This window comes from Patella vulgata, chromosome 6, assembly GCF_932274485.2.
Source record: "Patella vulgata chromosome 6, xgPatVulg1.2, whole genome shotgun sequence".
NCBI classification, from domain to species: Eukaryota; Metazoa; Mollusca; class Gastropoda; family Patellidae; genus Patella; species Patella vulgata.
In genome coordinates, this window is record NC_065884.2 from 67,043,235 (window position 1) to 67,061,883 (window position 18,649).

General features: G+C 34.9%; 1 protein-coding gene across 9 annotated transcripts in view; it reads left to right on the top strand.

Annotated features, from left to right (window-relative positions):
* LOC126824009 (vinculin) overlaps positions 1-17,782 on the top strand; it is a 62,733-nt gene extending 44,951 nt beyond the window's left edge. For 7 of the 9 annotated variants that reach the window (XM_050553093.2, XM_050553098.2, XM_050553097.2 and 4 more), the window contains 6 exons: positions 2,935-3,050; positions 3,484-3,599; positions 4,896-5,019; positions 5,757-5,847; positions 7,692-7,730; positions 13,066-17,782. In XM_050553093.2, the coding sequence (XP_050409050.1) occupies positions 2,935-3,050; positions 3,484-3,599; positions 4,896-5,019; positions 5,757-5,847; positions 7,692-7,730; positions 13,066-13,232 (653 nt within the window). In that variant the 3' untranslated portion in view covers positions 13,233-17,782. Of the gene's footprint in view, positions 1-2,934; positions 3,051-3,483; positions 3,600-4,895; positions 5,020-5,756; positions 5,848-6,523; positions 6,563-7,691; positions 7,731-13,065 lie in introns of all 9 variants that reach the window. The other 2 variants (XM_050553095.2, XM_050553096.2) reach the window with 2 other exon arrangements.
* Positions 17,783-18,649: the final 867 nt, after the last annotated feature.

The window sequence follows — 18,649 nt, forward strand, 5'->3', positions numbered from 1 at the left end:
TTTCCTTAGTCAGAATAACTATTCAAGTCGCCAATCCCTGACATGTATTTTCAAGACAGTATTTAACTTTTCAGACTTTAATCCAAACTAAAAATGTACTCAAGTTGATTATCTAACATTTAATTAAGAAAAAAAAAAATCAGTATACCAACGTTAGTAGAAGCCAATTAAAGGTTTATAAATGGCGCGCTTGATTACGGGAGAGAATACTCTTCTTAACGTCTCCGAAATATATAACTACATGTAGCTATTTTCCATAAGTATGTGTTTATTACACTACTCCATGGGTTCCAAACCTTGGGATCACGGAGCACTTTTCTTGTGGTCATGGCGAACTCCTCTGTTTCCATAAGTATGCGTTTATTGCTCCATTCCCAGGGTTCCGAATTTTGGGGGTCACGGAACATTTTTCGTGGGGGACTACTCTGAAATTTTTGAAAAAAAGCTTTGTTATTATGAAAAGCATATGAATCTCTGATCTATACACCTCTTGCCACATTGCCAGTCGTCTTTCTTCTCTCGTGCTCACAATGTTTCCCTAGTCTTCCATTACAACATTTTGATCTGTAAATAATGATGATGTTTCATAGTAAAAAGTGACCTTGTTCTTAGAGGGGTCGCGTTCAGATAATGGTTTCTAGAATGGGGTTGGAACCAACAAAATGTTGGAAACCACTACTCTATCCAATTACAAATGCCTCTAAAACATTATTTCTTTATGGAGTGGTGCCTTGGTGTACAATTTTTATTGTACAGAATTGAATCACAAGTGCTTTGAACATACTCTCTGTATGAAATAGCGCTCTATAAATAACATTATTATTATAATTATTATTTGATTTGGATATTAGGAACTAGTCGATTTGTTATCTTATTCTAATAAATCTGTAGACATCAAAGTTTAATTTAGAAAAGAGACGTATGTTTAATGTATGCTTAATTCTAATATAATTATAATAGTATCATTAAATCAATGCTTATTGTTCCTGAATCAGGAAGAACCTGGCTTTTCAAACATGATAAAACACAACACTTTATGGAATACAATTACTGAATTTATTCGGTTAAATACTTGTGTAGAATCAAAACACTTTACTGATTTATAATAGGGGCGACAACAAAACACGCTACCAATATTTGTAAGATTTGGATTAAAATTATATAATATCATAAATATATGGGGATTATATAACAGCTGTATGTTTGCATGGTACGATTTGTATTCCATAAATCTTTGTGTTTTATTTAATGAGACCAATTACTAAAATGGATCAATATTAAAGATGCATTATGTTAGAACCAAAGCTGCCTCTTGCCGGTCTATTTTATGGCTTCAAACGTTACAGGAGCGACATTGACTCGGTGAGACTTCAGCTCGCTAACCGTCGTTGGCCAAGAAAGTTCATCTGTATCATGTAATTTGACAGACATTTTCAATATATTCATTTTGAATTATCTATTTTTGAACCAATTTTGGCAAGAATGGCCAGCTCGTTATCGAAATCTTACATAATGGCCACCTCGTTATCAAAATCTTACATAATGGCCAGCTCGTTATCAAAATCTTACATAATGGCCATCTTGTTATCACAATCTTACATAATGACCAGCTCGTTATCGAAATCTTACATAATGGCCATCTTGTTATCGCAATCTTACATAATGACCAGCTCGTTATCAAAATCTTACATAATGACCAGCTCGTTATCTAAATCTTACATAATGGCCACCTCGTTTTTGCGTGGCAAGGAGTAGGGTAGCCTGTCCAACCTCGTGGGTTTTCTCCGGGTCCTCCGGTTTCCTCCCACTGCTAAAGACCCCTACGCGCAAGCAATTATGTAAATAAAATTAAACCATATGTTAGTCCCGAAATGACCTAGTTTGTGTCGAGTGGACGTTAAACCCCATTTCTCTCTCTCTTTCTCTTACATAATGCATCTTTAACCAACCTAATATTTTATCAGTAAAATTTGCAGAATACCTGCTATTGCAAGAACCAAGGTCGGCTCGGCTGTTTCATTGTTTTCCTTAGTCCTCGTTATTAACTAATAAACCTTATATATTTTTTTTTTCATTTTTCAGATTTGGATCAATTAGAATATTATTTTCGTTACTCACAGTTCATTTTTAAATACCAATGTTCCATTATTTTATATTGTTTTTAATGATATACTAATTATTTGAATATTGTGGTTCACTAATTGATTTTTTTTAATATTTTGGGTTAACTAACTGATTGGTGATTGATCCCAATTCGTGGATTTCTTCTTTGATTGGCATTTAGTACTGAAAACAAGGTACAATTTTATGGATACACAATTACTGAGTTTAATACTAAGCGACGTTTCGACGAGGATACTCTCGTCTTTATCAAGCAAATGATACGGGTATGTGAATAGTGTATCCATAATTGTGTATCCATAAAATTGTACCTTGTGTTAATTCTTGGATTGTTTGGTTCTATGTTTGGGAGTACAAAATGGCTCCTGAAATTGTAGGGAAGCCCTAGATGGTCTTGATAATTTAAAATAATTTTTGAAAAGTTTTACACATTATATATTATAGATAGACAGCAGTACCAGTGTTGGTATTTCTTGTCTGACATTTTTACCGAAATTAAAGGGGCATAACTCTATCATAAAGATATTGTTTCTTCCAGCTTCACCATATTCTTCCATCAATACTTTTATTATCATTATTTTGTATCAAATATTTGTTTGAAAATCGTTGGATCTTTCTCTTGATTGGGAGATTGGATCAAATATTGTCAGACTCTCCAGCATTACAGGTCTGAAAATAATCACAAAATAAAAGACATCATTAATATCAGAGAGAGTGGGAGAACACGTGGGGAATCAAAACCACGCCACTTGACTCAATGACAGACCTGATGATCTAAACATTAATATGATGTTGTTGATGTATGTATTATAGATAGTGCTCCACCCCGTCCACCACTACCACATGAGATGGCACCACCACGACCACCACCACCAGATACTGATGATGAAGAAGACTTCCCAATACCACAGGCTAATCAACCTATTATGGTAAGATACCTTCCCTGTTCATTTTTCCACCATCAGAAAGACCTTGCTTTTTTCTTCATGCCACTCCTATTATCTGGTAAGATGTACCCCTGCTCTTTCTATCACCATCAGAAAGAACTTGCCTTTCCCTTCTATTCCATTGTAAGATACCTCCCTGTTCTTTCCCTGCCATTCTACTCCTATTATGGTAAGATACCTCCCTCCCCTTTCTTCCAGAGGGGCCTGGGTGTTGGCAGAGAAAATTTGGGGTATTTTTCACAGGTATTTCCAGTCAGTGGTGCAGGATACAAAGCTGGCAAGGAAAAGACACATCCAGTCGTCTGGATGTTACCTAATGTGTTACCATTCTGTTACATTCTATTTTTTAATATACATTTTATGTAAGTATATTTGACTTTGTATGAAAGGATACATTATTATTATTTTTGTGTAGATGGCAGCCCATGCTCTTCATATGGAAGCTAAACAATGGTCCAGTAAAGATAATGAAATTATTACTGCAGCTAAAAAAATGGCCTTGTTAATGGCCAAACTCAGTCAACTTGTAAGGTGAGTTATAGAATTAACTTTATTCTAATTTGTCATTGCATGACTTTTCTGACAAGTGACCCTACTCCTTATAATGCACAAAACCAAGGTCAAACTCATGTTTTGGATAGCTAGGTGGAAGGGAAGCGGGGAGACGACCCCTAGCATCCAATTCATTGAGGTATCTAATCAGAGTGAAATTGTTAGGGTTTCTATATGCCCACATGGAAATATAGTGCTTTAGATCGAAAGGTCCGTCACAGGGTCCCAAGTTTCTCCGGTCTTCCGGTTTCCTGCCACTGCTAAAGACCCATATGCGCAAGCGAATTATTGAACTAATATTGAACCATATATTAATCCCCATCTCTCCGTCTCTGTCTCTCTCTCCCATGTAGTTGCCCATTTGGGTCATTTCGGGACTAACATATGGTTCAATTTTATTTCAATAATGTGCTTGCTTGTGCTTAGGGGTCTTTAGCAGTGGGAGGAAAGAGGAGGACCCAGAAAAACCCCATGAGGTTGGACAGGCGACCCTACTCCTTGTCATGTACAATCGAAGCCATGCCACTTGACTCAACGACAGACCTTATGATACAAGGGGCATGTGTTAACCATTCGGCCACCCAAACTCCCATGGAACCACAGCATATGAGTGTGACCGTGAGGTCCGTCAGATATAACAAGAGTCAGGAATGGTTCTTCAAATCTTTAATACTGGAAACTTATAATAACATTTATCTACATACACTTACATTACCGCGGATAACTGACTAGTACCTTATGCTACTAAGTCAGATAGACCTAAATGACTGACGTATCAAGTACAATCACATATTTAATATGGAATTACTTTTAATCACTTTGCTAGATCAAGTGTTGACATAAATATGCATTGATGTAATAATGTACAATATAAGAAATAAAACAATGGTAAATAAAACAATTAATAGATTAATCATACGATTGGCATGTTCACCAGACGGGCCATATTGTCAGTTACTTTCTATCTATAACAGTTTTATAAACAACAAGGGATTATAATAAATTAACATGTCATTAGAATTACGTAACATTTCACCCTTGGCTAGTCACCTTTTAATAGCACACACACAATTAATGTTTTAAAGGAATAGAATATTTATTGTCCCGAGAGTTTAAATAAATTCAATTTGAAGGCTTTCACTTTTAAAATTAATAATCCATTATCTTTAATATTCAAGATTTAAATTATAACATATAACTACTACAACCTGCACGGTTATATGAGCTTTTTGAACAAATCATATCTGATTTTTTGTATGTTTTATATTATTTCAGAGGTGAAGGTGGTAGTAAAAAGGAATTAATAGAAACGGCTAAACTTATCGCTATGCAGTCAACTGAAGTAACTCGTCTGGCTAAAAAACTAGCCTCTGACTGTACAGACAAAAAAATGAGAAATGTATGTTTGAATCGATTACTGTCAAAAATTTTATTGTTCCATAAATCGATAGGAACTTTGGTAAAAGTAGACACACTGAACTTTGTAGAAGTATTGAACTTCTATTCCCGTTCATTAATTATGTGTGATTTGACTCTATAGACAGAGTGAAGCAACAATTATGCAAAGAACCAATATTGTCTTAAGGACCAAAGTGCTGCAACCTCCAATCCTATCTCAAAATTCCTGTCCCTAAATGTATACTTGTTCGGGTGGGATGAAAAACTGAGGTCCCGTGTACACATTGGTGTACATGGGTAAAATTTCTCTCATGGCGTATGCCCATTTTCATTAGCCCAGTCGGAGCAGCACAGTAGGACATTAAACCCCATTACTTTTCATTTCATATAATCACTGTTAGCAGGCCCGGATCCAGGAGGGGGCGATGTTGCACCCGACGCACCTCCCCCCCCCCCCCATTGTTGGCAAACAATTTTTTGCCCCATATATTCTCGCGGGAACATATCCTTTCCATAACTATAACACGAACCCGAATGTCAATATTATCTGCAACAGGTAAATTTCAACGTTCTCCACGAGTAGTCGTAACTTTCGGTCAATAAACAACCAGTGACATCTTTTTAGTCCTTCTGCTCATATTCTAGTCTATATTTTTATGAGCAGAAGGACTAAAGTGACGTCCGATGAGACTAATAATAAATTTAAATGATATTATCAGTATTTATTTTTATTTCCAGAGTTTATTACAAGTATGTGAAAGAATACCAACAATAGGAACACAGTTAAAAATTCTTTCTACAGTTAAAGCTACTATGTTAGGAGCTCAAGGTATGAAATTTCTTATTTTTTATCAGATTTTCTAAAAACAAATATTCTAGATGATACATTTTTCATAGTGTATATTGTAATCTTAGTTCAGAGTTGAAAAGAAATGGCAATCTTAACTTGTTCTCTTAGCCCATCAAGCTAACGGAAGTAGAACAATGCCAAAAAATATTTCTTTTTATCAGACTTTCTAAAATAAATTCTTGACAATATTTTTTTCATACCGTATATGTGGCCCGCTCCCACGTAAACCAGGCGCTTGTCGCACAACTTCAATTTGTACTACGGGCACAAAAGCATAAACTGTATATATGCCTCCTTGTTGCCGTGAAAGTGCCGAACTCCAGATGATACGACAAATTTAAAAAGAATTGCATTTTTGGAAAGCTTAGGCTGTGGACTATTCAAATATGCTGCCGGCTCTATTTTTTTATAAAAATGACCAAGAGCCTGGTTTTGTGGGAGCAGATCACATATTGTAATCATTTTAGTTTTAAAACAACGAAAAGCTAAACTCCTTTTGTTTTAATTTTTTTAATTTTTTCATATTTTTTTTGTTTTTTATGAATGTCTTAGTAGTTTTAAAACGATGAAAAGCTTAACTTCTTTTTTTCCTTTTGTTATTATTGTAATTTTTATTTTTTTTAAAATTGATATATTTTACTGTGAATAACTATAGAACCCATACCGAGTCCAGATGGCAGTGAAATTGCTACAGGTTCAGTTTATCGTTCAGTTCAAGTGAAACGACAAAAAAATCAAACTTCGTAATTCTACCAAAGTTATGATAATATTAAATTGAAATTTTCTAGAAAACGGTTTTAAAGTATAATATATACATACTTCAAAATTACATTAGAAATCTGTTTTAAGACATTATTTTTATGCCATACATTTTTTGACAATTTTGTATTGAAATCCATTCTTAGATTTAGAAGATTCTAATGCAGAATAAAAACAAAAAAAAAAACATCAAAAATCCCCGATTAAGAAATTTTTGTTGTCTTCATTACCCAGGTTGATGAAAAAAAGTAGACATTGAACCCCCATTGTGTTGATTTATTCATAAATTTTGGTAAATTATGAAGTTTGTTTTTATAAGTTTTCACATTGTTGAGGTTTGCTTTTGAGGAGTGAAATGGTTGGAGAAGTATTTGTCCATGTTTTTGATTTGTCCAGCCTCTCTGTTTGCCAATTTTAAATGGTGCAGTGTCCATGTTCTGTTCAATTGTTATATCTACAGCAACTCTTGTTGGTATTTTTTTTTAATCAGAAAAAAGTATTTACTGTTTTCGTTTGTTTGCTAATATTCCAATCTGATTAAAATACAGATCTATATTTCCTTTCGTTTTTTTTTGTTTTTTTTTATACTTTCTATGGCCTACACTACATGAAGATCTGACCAGTTGTAGTGGAAGGTTGCGTCAGAGGTCATACGAGAGGCTTTTGACATTATGATGTCAGACATTAATTAATCAAGTAGCGTTGATGTTTCTAGTGGTTACCCAAAGTTCTGTGCACCTCACCCCCAAAAACTCACTGTAACAGACCGTTTTATTGGTTAATCCCTCATATCATCCAGAACGCGGATTATATAACAACTCTTCCAGATCCTAGTGTAGTAAAGACAAGTAAAACAAAATTTTGAACTATAATAAACAAAACAAAATAGAATCTGTGTTTTAATCAAATTGTTAAACAAACTACATCAAAAATTTTGAAGCGAAGACCCTGGCTTTTTTTCGCTCAATGATAAGAAGAAAAATGTACCCAAAAAAATTCCAACAATTGTTTTTCTGTTATGTTTGTCCAATGTTGAAGTGTAATTTATTCCCTGATTCTCTCAGATCCGATTCCTAGCCCTGACGGAAGTGAAATAGCCTGTGGTAAAAATATACTTTGGTTTCTGCATGGTTTGTGCCAAAAATAAAATTAGTTAAACCTAAACTGGACGAAATGTCACAAACCAGACTAAAATTCTCTTCGTTAGTTTAACTTGTTCATCTGTTGAACAATTTCCTTTAACTTTATAAACATATTTTTAGTCTCAAAGTCTACCTATGTAGAAGAGTAGGCTTTGATTAAATACAAGCGTTTTAAGTCCTCCTTGCTTTAATCTTTAATATCTTTTTTTTTCTTCTTCTAATTAACAACTGTGTGACTTCTTGATATTAATTCAAGGCCTTTCTTTTAAATTTCGCTAAACCTACAGTATAATCTCATAATCTAACTTGAATTACCAGTAAATTGAAAATAACTTTTTTTCAGTATTAATTAATTAAACATACATTATGCAAGAGCTAAATTTGCCTATTGCAGGTCTTTCTTTAGGCCTGATATGTTATCTAAAATATTAATTAGACATTTATTGTATTTATTAACATGAAAAGAACATAATCAACTCTCAATCCCATCTTATGTGTCGGATTTTCACTGAATTGAATGCGATCTGCTGCTCAACGCTCATTGATGATTAAATCAAAAAATGGATAATCGAGACTATGTTTTTTTATCGTAGTGACTTTAGTAATGGTGATCAAAGCTAGGCCTAAAATTCAATCGCTAAATTCCCGGTTCAGAGCAGATCAATTTGACTGAAATTTTCACCAAATTCCCTTTTCATTATCTAGTTTTTAACTCCTATAGTGAGAACTGCCAACTCTTTATCTAATCTCCCATAATGTATGTTTAATTATCAAGAGTCCTTGATGATCGTCTCCAGCTTGTGTTCATGTAAATAAAGGGGATTGGTACTGTAGAACATCTCTGATGAGTTCGATCTAGCCCCCACCTCTCAAAAGAATAATTATAGTCTAGAGATAAATCAAGAGAAATATTTTCAGACCAAATCAAAATTGACACAAATTTCTTGTCATAATTGATAATCTTTATGCAATCTGAGAAAATTTATGAGAGAATGTTTATGGCTGTGTATATTGCTAACAAGATGAATGTTATTGTTCGCTGCTAGTTAAATACAGATAGGATACACAAGTAGGCCTTGTACACAAGTAGGCAATTTTAATCTTTCAAACACTAAAATCACAATTAGTTACCAGACTCCTATATAGGCACATAGAGTTAACTATTTAAGTTTACCTATAACAACTTATGGATGAAGAATCTTTGGCTTTTAACAAAAGTGGGGAGGGGGAGATCGAGTGGTCAAATGGGTGTGCTGTCATATGGCATTGTTTCAATACCAAGCCTGTACGCTACATGGAGTAAGGTTTTCTCCGGGTCCTCTGGTTTCCACCTACTGCTAAACACCCCTACACACAAGAAAATTAAACCACATTTTTCTCCTCCGCGACAAATGTTTTCAAATTTTTGCCGAGAAATAATGTGTTTTTATGTGTGAAAGACTAAAGTTACCTTGTGTTCACAATGGCATAAGTGTGCTAATAGTTGTAGAAAATTTTGCTAACTTCTTTTGTTCTTCTGCATATTTTAATGCAAGCTAAATATTATTTTAATTCATTGAAGAAAGTATTGTACTGTTTTTATATACCCATATGGAAATGTGGTTGTATATTGTCGTCACCCGCATCCATCTATCCATCCGTACGTACGTCGTCCACAATTTCTTGTGAACGCCCTTCAGACTACATTTATAATCTGTTTGTTTTAAAATTGTTGTTTACATTAGTGAGATGAAGAAGTCTATTTATTTTCAACAAGTGCCGTTAATTTCTTCTTAAAGTTATGACCTGACTTTGTGTCTGACGATCTCTGTGACAGGTGCCTGACAGTATCTGTGACAGGTGCCTTATTACCAGGCTTGATCGTGTGAAAGTTACCAGAGTTTTTATTCTTTGGACTGAGTTGAAAAGACCTTAATCAACTCTTGATGTCATCTTATGTGTCGGATTGTCACTTGATTTGAATCCGATCTGCTGCTCAACGATATTGATGATTAAAATTCAATCACTAATATCTCGGATCAGGGTGGATCAATTTGAATGAAATTTTCAGCAAATTGCCTTTACATTATCTAGTTTTTAACTATTATAGTGAGAACTGCCAGCTCTTTATCTAATCTCCCATAATGTATCTTTAATTGTATTATATCGCCTGTCCAACCTCATGGGTTTTCACCCGGTCCTCCGGTTTCCTCCCACTGCTAAAGACCCCTACGCACAAGTGAATTATTGAAAAAAAAAACTGAACCATGTGTTAGTCCCGAAATGACCTAGTTTGTGTTGAGTGGACGTTAAACCCCATTTCTCTCTCTCTCTCTCTTTAATTGTGTTATCAACTAGGGGATTCCATCAATGAAATCAATACTTTCTTCACTGAATGTGTTTTAATTTATTTAATTTGTAGAGAACCACTATTAATATCTTTCTGTACTTTTAACTCTTTTTATTTTTGCTTGCTTATCTTGGTAACAGAATCAAGTAAGTTTATACTAATCTATACATTTATAAATAAAATCATCATCCTAGATCAGATGTATAAAAACTTCAATCATTAATTGATTGCCCTGTGTTCTACCTATTATACATTTATAAATAAAATCGTCATCCTAAATCAGATATATCAAAAATTCAATCATTCATTCATCCAGTGCCCTGTGTTCTACCTACTTTTGCACTGGAATAACACTCTGGAAGACCAAATCTACTGAAAATACTGGATGTTCGTAAAAAAAAAAAAAGTTTTATTTTGATACATGGTAGATTTGGTTGTCAGAAATGCACCGGATACAATAAAATGATCATGGACTACGATGTCCCATGTACATATTCGTGTGCACATAAAAGAACCCTTGACAGTTGGAATTTTAAATTGGAATTAGAATGAAATGTGGGGTAATGTCCTACTGTTCTGCTCCAACTGCCAAGATATCTTTTATGTGCATTCGCATGTGTACACAAGGCCTTGATTTTTCGTCCCATCCGAAGGACTATCCATTGCCAGGCCCACTATCCTGCACCACTAACAAGTGGAAACCAGTGGCAGAGAATCCTGATGAACATTCTCGACCAACACCAGGATCGAACATGGGACCTCCTGGGCGACCTTGGTTGCACGGATTTTCGCACTATCGTCCAACCTGTGGTCGTGACCAACCATACCATACGATAGAGCACGGCCGGGATAGTTCAAACTATGGTCCGAACTATAGTCTACATCTGAAGGTCGCCCAGGTTAACGAGTGGACATCGTACTCACTTAGTCACCGTGGCTCCATTTTAAATAAGATTAGTCTGTAACACCACTATTCCTGCAAAGTAACCTTCATAGCACACCACATGGTATATGCCCAACTTCCATAGCCCACTTGGTGCTGAAGAGAAGGATGCTAAACCCTGTTTCCTCAACTCTCCTCTCTACCATAATACTTTGGGGGGTGGATGGCTGAATGGTTAGCACGTGCACGCTGTATCATAAGGTCTGTCATTAAGTCAACTGGCGTGGTTTCGATTCCCCAGTTGTACGTGCAAGGAGTAGGGTCGCCTGTCTAATCTCGTGGGTTTTCTCCACGTCCTCTGGTTTCCCTCCACTGATAAAGACCCCTACGCGCAAGAGAATTATGGAAATTAAATTGAGCCATATGTTAGTCCGGAAATGACCTAGTTTGTGTCAAGTGGACGTTAAACCCCATTCCACTCTCCTCTTTACCATAATGCTTTATACAGTTCCCCCACAGGTGGGTATATGAGAATAAAAACATTTAAAAATCTAGTTATTCCTTCTGCTGGATCACTATCCGTGTGAATAATTAAGACGGTGAATTCCTACTAGACGATATCTATACAAGTCACATTATACTCTTAAAATTTATAAAACAGCATTAGGCCAGAGCAATTGAATTTTTTTCGCTCTTTGGGAGTATTGATCTCATGAATAATGTTTGGTTAAAAGTTTCAAAACTTACAATTTGAAGTAAAAATATTTGAGAAGAGCAACTAGGTTTTTGGGGTTTTTTTTTCCATTGCTAAGAAATAAGAAACCGGTGTTCCCTTTTATTTTAATTTAATTATTAGTTCAAAAACTTTTTATTTAAGTTCAGATGTTTTGTTGCTGCTTTTTAATAAAACCTCATTGGCTGTTAAGTTGAAATTCCATTGATGCTGCTTTTAGAACTGTTGAGATTTAAACAAATACTTAGCCCTGTTTAACATATAAGCGTCTAATGGTAATGCATTGGGACTGTTTCAATGTAACCCACGAAAAGGCCTACGGAAATGCCACGAAAAAACGTGTACATGGAAAACAGGCCTAAAATAAACCAGCACCAATGAAAATTTAAACTGAATCACTTAAAGCTCATTTTTTTTATTGCACCTTTAAATATACCATACTATTATATATTTACATACTTTATCATTTATTAACATGTTTATCCTAACATTTTTATCATTATGAATAGAAAAATTCACATAATATTTATCAATGTTGGGAATGAAGTCAGTCACCTGTGTTCAGTTAAAGTGAACGTAGCGTAACGTTAGTTTGTTAGCGGAACCAAACTTTAGTAAAGTATTCTAACAATAGTCCAGTCTCAACGAAAGGGGGTTCACTAGTCAGACTGCCATTCAAAATACTAGAAGCAGAAGGACCTATGACGCTGCTACTCATAAGGCATTTGTTGTGCAATTATCTATGTAAACAGAATCTATTAGGTCGATTAATTGCTCACCTGTCTCCAACAAGTGCGAGACAAGCCTCTTATTTAGCTCCTCTCACACTTTTCCCAGGAAAAACTTGCCTGCGATGTCACCCTAGGTTAAAGCAGATGTTAAGTCTCATTGAAAGAGAGTGAAATCTACTGAAGGTTTTGTCATGGTCAAGGTCAAAAGGTCAAGAGATGGTTGAACTTGAACCCCAATAATAATCCTAACCCTTGGACGTCTTAAGAGTTTCACTGCCTGCTATACAAAATACTATAAATATGAGTATCAAGCAAACCAGCAGGAAATACTGAAGGTTTTAAGACGTTTTGCCAGGGTCAACAGTCAAGATCAAGAGACAGTTCTGAGTTGAACCACCCCAATAACTCTAGCTCCGAACACTAGTAAGCATTCGTCATCTCAGAGAAGACAGCGGTACAAAGTAAACACTTTACTGAACACAGGGGCTGTCCTTGATGATTTCCCCTCAAATCCACCTTTCTATTTATAGAGGTGGGTTTTTCCAGTTTTGAAAACTTCCATTGCCAGAAAGTGTATCTTGAATGAGAAATAACTTAAACATTGTTTTATTGTTTGGCAGGTTCTGAAGAAGATCAAGAAGCAACCGAAATGTTGGTAGGAAATGCCCAGAATCTGATGCAGGCTGTTAAAGAGACTGTTCGAGCTGCTGAGGGCGCATCTATCAAAATCCGAGTCGACTCAGGTTATCAGATCCGCTGGGCTCGTAAACGACCTTGGTATACATAAACAGAGGTCACAAATGACAAAGCAGTGATCGAAGGAGAGTCAGCTATAAATTAAGCTTTTGGAGCTGAATCACTGGAACGTCTGGATACCAGATTTTATTAAAAACCCATTCTAAATAAAACCTTGATATGTTACTGATTAAAATTTGATATTAAGAAAAGGAATACAAATTTAAATTTAAATAAAATGACCATTTCAGATTTTAGATGCTCTCGTAAAATTGATCATGGTATTTTTATTAAATGATGACAACATTTTCCTGAAATGTTGTTTTTATTTGAGTATTCACAGTTTGAAATTGTCAGGGATATTTGTTTCATTATAAATTAATAAAAAAAAAATCATTTTGTTTAAAAACTTATATCGCTAAGACCTACCAAAGCTTTTTATTTTATTTCTTTTTTTTTTTTTGCAATATTTATATGTCCTCACTTTTTATTATTTTTGTGGATGTTAAAGCGATGTATATATTTAATGCCTTAAATTAACCGGAGGGCCTTGATGCATGTCCTACTACAAGATTTGTTCACTATACATGTTTAGACGTAAATTATTAATAGATGCTTGGTTACGTAAACAAGGGGAGATAACAATACAAATAGTTGGTTACTTATAGAATAATGCTATTTTAAATGGAATAAGTCATAATACTACCTCTTTATAGATTAATTCTCTTTCATCCAGTTATAACAATAAGATTAATTCTCTTTCATCCAGTTATAACATAAGACCACATGGTCATGGTATTAGATTTTGTTTTTGTTTCCTTGCCTGCAGACTAACGAGGGGTATTTGATGATCAGTTCAGAATTGACAGAATTGCAATTGAGTGGCGTGGAATCAGGTCCAGTCACATTCCTGTCAGCTTCGACAACGGAGGTGGTGTGAGTAGCAACGATTGTGTATCAGCTGTCATGGTTGGTTGAGATATGTTCTCAAGCAGTAGGTGCATGGGTTCTAGATCCAAATCCACATTTTCACTCGATTGTCACTATTTTTGGGATTAACAGAATTCAATTCCGGAATGTTCAATTGAGCTTTCCTCTCAATTCCGGAATGTTCAATCAAGATTTCCTCTCAATTCTGGAATGTTCAATCGAGCATCCCTCTCAATTCTGGAATGTCCAACCGAGCATCCCTCTCAATTCTGGAATGCTCAATCGAGCATCCCACTCAATTCTGGAACGTTCAATTGAGTATCCCCCAAGTGACCAACGCCCCAATTACACAACACATGTATGCGAGTTAGTCATGTAGTAAAAAATTCAAAAATATGTAATTTATTTGAAAGCACAAGTGTCTTGTATTTATCATAGAGTACAACCCTTCCTCAGTATCCTCAGTGGTTTCATTCCGTTCTACATTTGCCATCATCAAGAGCAGATAATTTGAATTGTTTGTTGACATGTGATTTTTAATTGTGGTCTGAAACCATCTGCTTAAATAACGATAAGAGTTATGTCTCTTTATTTTCGATAAAAATGTCTGACAAGAAAAATTTTGAAATGCCAACACTGGACTACCCCATGAATGGACCCAGGGGTTAGTGGAGTAGAACAGAATGATACCAGTGGGAATGGACTAGAATAATGGATAAGAGTTATGTCCCTTTATTTTAGATAAAAATGTCGTGACAAGAAAAATTTTGAAATCCCAACACTGGACTACTCCATGAATGAACAAAGGGGTTAATGGAGTAGAATAGAATGATACCAGTGGGAATACCGAGGATGTGTACAACCCTAAGTGGGGTATATATATAGTTATTAGTTAGCTTTGATAGCTTTTTATTTTTGCATAATGATTATTTGTTATATAAGTTTATGACAGCATAAATATGTTTCATAGACATCGAAGAGAAAAACATATGTTAGTTATTGTTAATTTTTCTTACGATACAATAGTCAGAACTGAACAGAAAGTTTCAACAGTTTCCACGTATTTTAGATTTAAACAACGGTCTCAAATACTTCAACTATCTGTGGTTCAATTTATAACTGAATTATTTTGACCAGGATCTGAGCATGACCATTCGGCAAACCTTGGCAGACTTCAGTACCCTACATCTAACCTCGGCTGTATACAGTTTCTTGAGATAAAACACTCTTCACAGGCGTCTACACGGCCGCTGCCATATTTAATCCAGGAACTTGAAAATAGTTCCAATTCATCACACAGCCGAGGTTAGATTTAAAGTATTGTAGTCTGCCAAGGCTTGGCAAATGCAAGTATGACGTCATCATTGCCGACATTTGGAATTCTGACATAACAAAAATAGAAGCCAAGGAACGAGTCTGCTAGGTTTCATGTCAATTATACTTGAATTGAAGGAACCCCCAAGAGGAAAACACCATGATCGGTAGTGTTTGGGCCCCAGTTCCTTGTCCAAAAATATGAATCACTTGTTATGAATATCTTCTGCACATTGTTTTAAGTACATTTGTTGAAAAGATGTATTTCGCATAGATTGAAAATATATATGGCTTCCAAATTCTCCATTATATGATTCAATCAATTGGCTGTAGACATAACATGAGTTAGGGGAAAATGTTGAATAAGTGACAGTAATCTTTACCCTAACCCAAAATTCCATATAAATGAATATTGTGTAACCCACCTGAAACAGGCTAAGCTTAGACAAGTAGTGTTTTCATTTCTCCAGTTGTGGCAGAAAAAAACAATTTTGCTTAGAATCTGGTACACAATCAATTATCTTTTTATAATCTTTGAATGGCATTTAGCAATTGATCATAATATAACAAAACACAGTTCGATGGATAAAATTGACTATAATATATACACACGACATTTTCACAAGATTTCACGGGTCATTATCAAGCATTTTATAATTTTGTATGCTTGATAACCAAGCTTGGACATAAGGCAGCTGTCAGAGACTTTGTCAGGCATACATAATCACACATTTTTAGTAAAATATATATATATATATCTACAGGGGCGGATCTAGGATTTTCAGAAAGGGGGGGGGGCGTGCTGCCCCAATTTTGGAGTACGAAGCCCGGCCTTCGGTGGGCGAAACAGACGGGCAATCAACCAAGTCACCAACCGACTCATTTCAGAGTAAATTATGATTTCCAACCTAAACTGACTGTTAATTCCTTTCCCGCGAGTATATATGGGGTAAAAAATTGTTCGCCACCGCAAAAAATAGGGGGTGTGTGCCCCCCCCCCTCCTGGATCCGCGCCTAATCTATGTACGTTATGTGATAATTTGTGCCTGACAATGTCTGTGACAGGTGCCTTATGTCCAGACTGGTTGATAATGACTACCTGACGTGTATATGATATAGTGATGGTTATCCAGACAACTGGGTTATATTATTTTCTTGTTCGTTTGCTTGTTGAATATGGTTAAAATAATCAATTTATTAGACATTATTAGATTTTTTTATTAGAACTACATAATTTCTATGTATTCATTTATTATCATGTATTATTTTTGATTTCTTTTTTTTTGTAATAATCGCTTTGATTAGTCGAATGTGAGTGATAAGCTTGCTCTAGACCAATCATGGCTTATTTAACATAAATATGTTCATATATAAAGAATCTCAGTTTGTTCAAAAATAAATGTAAATTTTATGGGGCATTGTCATATTTATTGAAAAATTTTAACATTTGTAGCAGTCAAAAGGTTTATTGCCTGTCAAAATTATTGACTTAGACACAAGGAATTTATTAACCCTTAAAATATACATGGGCTGAATCCCTGAAATATATATCAAAGTGGTGGACCGTGGAAATAGGCCAGAATTTAAAACCGAGGATATTTATAAAAGGTTTATTTATAGTGTTTTATATTATTACAGTAGTTGTTATAACACTCAGTGCATTTAGGTGATATTAAAAATAATATCCATGGTAACCCAAATAATACATTTATCTCTCTATGTACACATAAATTTTTATGATGGCGGGAGGGTACCATAAATGTTATAACATGATTTTCTAATAACAAGGTACTGTACCATAAATAACATGATATTCTAATAACAAGGTACCATACTATAAATTTTATAACATAATAACAAGGTACCATAGATGGTTTTCTAATGATATGGTACCATAAATGGTTCTCTAAAAGCATGGTACCATAAATGTATTATTATTATTTCAAATTGCGCTGGAACATAGTTTTCAAGTAGTAGTAGTAGATTATTTGAGGTTTACTACCAGAAACCCCAAGGCATACTCCTCGCAGTGTTTAATTAGACCGAAATCCGAGGGGATTTCTGGGCCCATTGCTTCAGGAATATGTCCTCAAGGGAGCTTAACTGATTTATAAACAAGGTATCTTTGTCTCCATTGTCTAGAAAATCTACGAATTGAACTCTAATTTTCCGAATTTATGTGTATCCACTTATTATTAGTCGAGGGTCAATATAATATTTATAGAATATAAGAATTTTAGATTTACCAGAATAGATTTTGATAAATAACAAATTATATTTATATGGTAAATTAGTAGATTTTGTGTATTTTGCATGCCACAAATTATTATACTATTTACAATAAACTGTGATTTTTTATTCCTTTGTTATTTTTTAGCCCATGTGGTCCATCGGGCTGAAATAAGTAGTCATTTTCAACTGTTGGTCAGTCAACAGTTGGCAACAGTTTACAAACCGCACAATACTAGATATTTGTATAATCTGAGAAATATCTTTCTCTAGGGTTAGGGTTCAGGTTAGGTTTATAAATTACATGTCAAATGTACAAATTGAAGCTGTAACAATGGTGTATTGTGGCTAAAACTATTCTGAAGGGTTAGGGTTAGAATTGTGGGTATAAACACAGAAAGATATTTCTCAGATTGTACAAAGATCTAGTATCGTGTTTACAAACTCATCTTAGCCTCATTGCTTACGTTTACAACAATATGGCAGCTTGTTTGTTGGAGGCAGACCACCATTAAATTTCACCATCTCGGTACCCACAAATTGTAATTCATCTATTTATAGCAATTCTCTCTCTGTCTCTTTTCTCCCCTTTTCCATGCCCATTTTTGTTGATATTTTGGTATAGAATGGACGAAGAGAGTTTGAATTAACATTTTCTGCCAGGTTTTGGTAACTTCATGATTTTGAGGTGGAAGAATAACAGGGTTATCAGGTTGGCTACAGTGATATGTACGGCAACAAGTTACATGTTTTTACTATGCTTTTTCAAGTTTGTTTATCTCAAAATTTTGGTGGTCAACCATATACAAATTTTAGTGCAAAGACATGACCATTTGCTCCTCTGTCTGTAGTGGAAAGCATTCAGCCTAACGGAAATTTGGGGAAAAGTTGGAGGTGGGCATAGAGGCCAGAATTAAAACTGAAGTCAATGGGGAAATTAATGGTGGTCTGCCTCCTGTTGCAACAAGATGAGTTACTTCCCTTAACCAACTTCCT